The following is a 6,021-nucleotide window of genomic DNA, read 5'->3' on the forward strand; positions in this document are numbered from 1 at the left end:
GGAGGCCCTGGAAAATCTCTGACGCTGTGGTCCCCAGGAAGCTCAGGGCACAGATGTCAGGTTGATTTCAGTCTGGAAAGGCTCAGCGAGGTGAGACCTCTGTCTAATACGATCAGCCTCATTTTCACAGAGGGAGGGACCTGAGTCCAAGGAGAACCTCACGTAATAATGCTGAGCGTTAGAGGGGACCCCTGGAGAGGGAGCTAAACAGAATTCCGTAAATTCTTAGCCCTAAGAGACCCAGAAGAGCTACTTCTGAGTGGTCCCCTCATTCCACCTGTGTGATCTCAGGGAGGGCAGGGCCTCCTCTAGCGGAATTGGACCCCAGATCCGCAGAAAGAGGCATCTTGACCATAACCGGACTTAAAGTGAGGACCGTCGGTACTAGTGAGAGGGCCTCTCCCAAAAGAGGGAGGCTTACAGAGTGGCGCTCCTCCTGACAAGCAGAGGTGCTCAGAGCAGTGCCCTGACTCCCCGACTAGGGACTTCAGGAAGCAAGGGCTTTGTTTGGAGGCTGGAGGACTCAAATTCATAGATGGAGGCGTCCCGAGTTCTGATAGGTTGCACAGGGTCGACTGTGAGACAGGATCCAAGGACGGGTGAATATTGAGCTACCAGGGTTTCCGTAGGTCCTTGCCCCTGCCATCATCCCTGGGAGACCCCACGTAGGGCCGTATACCCCGCCTCTCCACTTCCGCTTCTGAAGCGAGGCGCTCCGCCGCTTGCTGTGGCGTCTGTTCTGCAGAGATTGTCCAGAACTCGTCTGGAGGCAAGGTGAGGACCTGAATGTAGCTGAAGGGAATTTCCCAACTTCTCCCAGTAATAAAAGTGACCCAGCCCCATTCCACCCCTGCAATACACAGTTTCACTGGCCCTGTCCTGAATTACAGGGCCGAGGAGCCATCTTGTAGTTGCCATGTGGAGGGCCACAGCGGGTCAGGCGGCTTTGTTTAAAGAGGGCGGCCTCTTTAGGCGAAGGGAGTAGTCTTGTTCTCAAAAGGTGAAAAGATGGGGCCGTGAGAGCTCACAGGGGTATCTCTTTCCAAAGAGGTGACTGCACAGAGGCCCCTCCTGCTGCCACTGCTGCAGGGACCTGGAGTAGCAGCCCCCAATCTTTTTGGCACCTGGGACTGGTTTCTTGGACGACAGTTTTTGCATGGGGTGGGGTGAGCTGGTGGGATGGGGTGCGACGGGGTGGACAAGGAAGGGTGGGGAGGCATGGGAGTAGGGTGGGTTAGGGTAAAGGGATGGTTTGGGGATGCACATTACATTGTTACTTTATTTCTGTTTTTATTACATCTACTCCAGTTTAGATCATTAGGCATTAGATTGGGAAGGTTTGGACTCCTACCATAGGGGTCCAAATTACCATAGAGTAATTCAGGCTGAGAGAACCCGTCATTTTTGTGGTGGGGGTGGTGGCAAGCATTGGGGGTAAGGGACGTTCAGGTAGAGAAAGGCATTTATATAAAAAGGTATGCACCTAGAGAGTATTATGTATGTTAGGTGAAATAAGTTAGAGAAAAAGAAACTATATGATTGTACTTCTATGAGAAATCTGTAAAACAGAAACAGTTGTGATGCAGAGAAAAAAAAGGAGGTGGTAATTGATGGGAGTTAGGGTTGAGAGTGTGGGGGAGGAGAGAGATAGATGAGGAAGATTAAGATGTACAAACTACCAGTTACGCAATAAAATCAATGGGTGTGAAAGGTAAATAAAGAGAAAGATAGGTAAGGTAACCCCATTAGGCATAGGGAGGAGTCTCAGCCTTAGAAGGAGTCAAGCCAGGACCTTCAGTGCTAGTCAGCAGGCCTGGCATCCAAGCAGATTGCTGCACTAAGGAGCAGCCCCGCTCTCAGATCTGGGCATCCCCAAACAAGGTAGCTGGATATGGAGCCCCCAGCATCTCCTCTAGCCACTCAGGGAGGTGAGAGCTTTGCTCTGGGGCATGTAGACTCGGGTCAGCAGAGGGAAGACTCCCAAACTGGAGGCCAGAATCCTGAGTGAGGACTGAGGGAGCCCCTGACTCCAGAACTGGGGCAGGGGGCAGAGGTCAAGAGTCCTGCCCTTGTGGTTAGCAGCATAGCCCCAAATCAGTTTTGGCAGGATGTGACTCACTCTGTCACCTCTGGTCCCAGAAAGGTGAAGACCTTTTTGCAGGGTTTTGGGCTCAGATTGACAGACGGCAGAGTCCCAGGAAGGATGCGGAGTCGAGGGGAAGATCCATACACGGTAGAGAGAGCTACATCTGATGCCGCCTCTGCTGTCAGCCCCTGGGGTCCCAGGGCAGAGCTGGCCAGTTCTGGTGCCCCTGACTTCTGCCTGTGGGGTCCAAGGGAGATGAGGGCCTTGGTTTCAGACCTGGCTGCCCAAGTCAGCAGAAAACAAGGAGTCCCAGGCCATGACAGATGTTGAGGCACCAATTCTATGTGAGGAAGGAGACAACTGACTCCCCCAGAACAGAGGAGCCCACACAGAGTGCCACCTCTGCCGTCACCCTGGGAAGCCGGGTTAGAGCTCTCAGGCTGAGATACCCTCTCATTTCCTCCAAGGATGGTCTCAGGGACATTGGGGTTTCAGTGTGATGGGTGAGGCCTCATTCAACATAGGGAGGAAGCCCGGTTCCTAAAAGGAGTCACAGTGGTAACACTGAATGAGCATGTGAGAACCCCACCCAGAAGGAAGTGAACCACATAGTCACATCACTCCTCTCAGACCTGGGAGACCCAGGCATGGGGACCAGATGACCCCCACTTGCTTCTGCCCAGAGCCTTGCAGGGAGGTGAGGAACCTCGTTGATGGGGGTATGGGTTCAGGTCCACCACTGGAGCATTTGCAGCTAGTACCAGGAGCCCAGAAGAGGACCTAAGAATTGAGGGGACCATCCAGCTACCCTGCGACAACAGAGGGCAGTGCAGAATCTCTTCCTGACTGTCTGCATCAGGAGTCCACACACAGCTGTAGCTAGAGATTGGGAAAATGTTGCTGCTTTCTAGTGGGTCTCAGGGAGATGGGGGCCTTAGTAGGAGGGGAGAGATCTCAAGTCGAGATAGAGATTTCCTGGTCTTGCCAGGAGTCACAGAGTCACAGTAAGGACCCAGAGAGATGACTTAGATGAGCACCTACCCAGAGCAGTGGGGGCCCGCAAAGTCCCAGCCCCTGTCAGCCCTGGGGCACCCCAGGCAGAGGTCGCCAGATGTCACCCCTCACTTCCAGCCCCAGGAACTCAGGGAGATGTGGGCCTTGATCTGAGGACAGGAGACTCAGGGTGGACTAAGAGAGGAGCATAGATCCCATCCAGGTGAGGATGAAAGGGGCCAGCAATGACGGAACAGTGGAGTCCCAGAGAGTCCAGCCCCTGCTGCCATCCCAGGGAGGTCAGGGACAGGGGTGACAGGAGGTGGCTCACACTTTCTTTCACCTTGGGAACCTCAGTGTGCTCAGGTCAGCAGAGGGAGAATTTCTAACATTTGCCAGGACTCATGGAGAAGATGCTGAGGACTGTGGGAAACTCCCAGAATTCCTCTCACTGTCACTCCTTGGTGCCCCCAGGCATACATGGCAGGCAGAAGTGTGCCTCACTCACAGCTAACAGGGGAGTGAGCGCCTTAGTCTAATGGGTCAGCAGAGGAAGGAATCTTAGACTCTTTGAGTAAAATCTGGGGACGCATTACAGGGCCTCAACCTCCTGCTGCAGCTCTTCAGGCCCCAGAGACCATGGGCGGGAGGGCCAGGTAGGGCCACCCTGGCTTCCCCCAATGATCTCAGGGAGCTGTTGGCCTTGCTGTGAGGAAAGGTCCTCAAGCCAGGAGAAAAAGGAGCCCCCAGATCCTCCCAGGAGTCAAAGTGGGGACTGCGAATGAGGACTGAAGGTAGCACGCTCCCCCGTCCAGCTAATCAAACGAACGCTAGAGTCTTGCCTGATCCTCCTCATTTCTTTGTGTCATTTCTAAGGGAGCTGAGGTTCTTCACCTGAAGGGGCTGCACCAGAGGCAGGAGGGAGGGGCCCACACCCTTGGTGTTGACAAGATGAGGACCCTGAATGGTGGAGAACCGAGTTCAGGACAGAGCAGGCCCCAGAACTGCCAGTGCCATCCACCCCTAGTGTCCATGACTCAGTTCCTTCTCATGGGTCCCAGGGAGCTTTGAGGCATCACCTTTCAAGTGGCACATGGCAGGGGTCCCGGCCCCACTAAGAGCTGATGTGACAGTTGTGTGTGTGAATGAAGGGACCCAGAGAGGGCCCCACTCCCAGGATCTGCTGTCACTGGAGGCAGCCACAGGCAGGCTGAGGCTGGCGCACGCTCACTTCTTACACTGGGTTTTCAGGGGATAGGCTGACCAAGAACAAGAGGCCAGCAGTTCCTGGAGCAGGGCTCTCCAGGAAACGGGCAGAGCAGCCTTCCCTCCGTGCTGAAGGAGCTCATCCACTCATCTTCCCTTCTCCAGGTGCCAGCATCACCTACTTGCCTGCCTGCTCCCCTGCCTGCTGTGCCTGCTGATAGTCATGCCTCGGGGGCAGAAGAGCAAGCGCCGTGCGCGTGAGAAACGCCGCCAGGCACGCATGGAGACCAAGGATCTCGGGGATGCTCAGGCTGCTGCCTCCCCCGCCTCTACTTCTGAGAGTGTGCCCCTGGGCCCCCCCACTGCTGATGCAGGCCAGAAGCCTCAGGGAGCTGAAGCCACTACCTCTCCTGTTGCAGAGGCTTCACCCCCAAGATCTAAAGCACGTGGCAGGCGCCAAGTTAAGGAACATAAAAATTCTTCCCAGGCCTCAACCTCTGCTAAGACCGCTCCTCCAGATCCTCTGACCAAGAAGGCAGCGGTGTTGATACATTTCCTGCTTGAGAAGTTTAAAATGAAAGAGCCCATTAGGAGGATAGATATGCTGAAGCTTTTTCACAAAAGGTACAAGACACGCTTCCCCGAGATCCTCAGGAGAGCAGCTGAGTGCATGGAGCTGGCCTTTGGCCTTGAGTTGAAGGAAGTCAAGCCAAATGGTTACTCCTATACCTTGGTCAGCAAGATAGGCCTTGTTAGTGATGAGGTGCTGAGCAGCAGCTGTGAGCTGCCGAAGAATGGGCTTTTGATGCCTCTGCTGAGTGTGATCTACCTGAATGGCAACCGCGCCTCTGAGGCTGATGTCTGGGAGTTCCTGAATGTTCTGGGCATCTATGATGGAAAGCAGCATGTAATCTTTGGGGATCCCAGGAAGCTCATCACGGAAGAGTGGGTGCAGCAGAATTACCTGGTGTATCGTCAGATTCCCGACAGCGATCCCCTGAGCTATGAGTTCTTGTGGGGCTCAAGAGCCTACACTGAAACCAGCAAGATGAAGGTGCTGGAGTTTTTGGCCAAGATCAATAGTACCATCCCCAGTGCTTTCCCATTTCATTATGCGGAAGCTTTGAGAGAAGAGGAAAAGAGATCCCGAGGCAGATCTCTAGTTAGATCTCGTGCTGTTGCCAGGGCCACTGCCTGCTCCAAGTTCCCACCCAGAGATCCGTCCAGTGCCCAGTGAGTTCTCAGGCAGCTTCTTCACTTTGTTTGACCGATACTGCCAACCTTTTAAGAAGTGAGAGGCTAAAGCAGGCCTGGGAAAGTCATAATATATATCTTCTTTGTGTTCCTGTTTTACCCTGTTACCTTTCAAATGTTATTTCGTTTCCTAGAATGTTTGTTTAGATTCGGAATCCAAGTTTACAAATGACAGTTTTGTTGTTATCTGTCAGATCTAAGAGTAAGAGTTTTGGCACTGTGTAGTAGAATTCAGAAAATTCTTCATCTTTTTTGGATCCAGAACAAGATAACATAGCTTTGGAATAGGAATTTTCTTGGAAATGTGAAAGAATGTTGTTGTTTTAAAACAGATGAAAATCAAGTAAGCTGTAGTCAAGTTTTGATTTATGTTATTCACCTTTGTCTTTCTCTTTATAACATTCAGTAGTACCTTTAGCGATACACTTAGATGTTGTTAGTTTATTCAAGAATGCCAATAAAAATAGACAATAAGAAACTAC

At 52.6% G+C, this 6,021-nt stretch overlaps 1 protein-coding gene across 1 annotated transcript; it reads left to right on the forward strand.

Moving 5' to 3' along the window:
* The first annotated feature begins 4,508 nt into the window (after nucleotides 1-4,508).
* On the forward strand, nucleotides 4,509-5,522 carry LOC138929884 (melanoma-associated antigen B1-like). The gene has a single exon (XM_070289576.1). It carries the CDS (start codon nucleotides 4,509-4,511, stop codon nucleotides 5,520-5,522), a length of 1,014 nt encoding a protein of 337 aa, XP_070145677.1.
* The last annotated feature ends 499 nt before the right edge of the window (nucleotides 5,523-6,021 follow it).

Source organism: Ovis canadensis, chromosome X, assembly GCF_042477335.2.
Source record: "Ovis canadensis isolate MfBH-ARS-UI-01 breed Bighorn chromosome X, ARS-UI_OviCan_v2, whole genome shotgun sequence".
Classification (NCBI taxonomy): Eukaryota; Metazoa; Chordata; class Mammalia; order Artiodactyla; family Bovidae; genus Ovis; species Ovis canadensis.

Excerpts from the sequence above, each read along its gene's own strand:
- LOC138929884 (XM_070289576.1), top strand. The coding sequence starts at position 4,509 with ATGCCTCGGGGGCAGAAGAGCAAGCGCCGTGCGCGTGAGAAACGCCGC.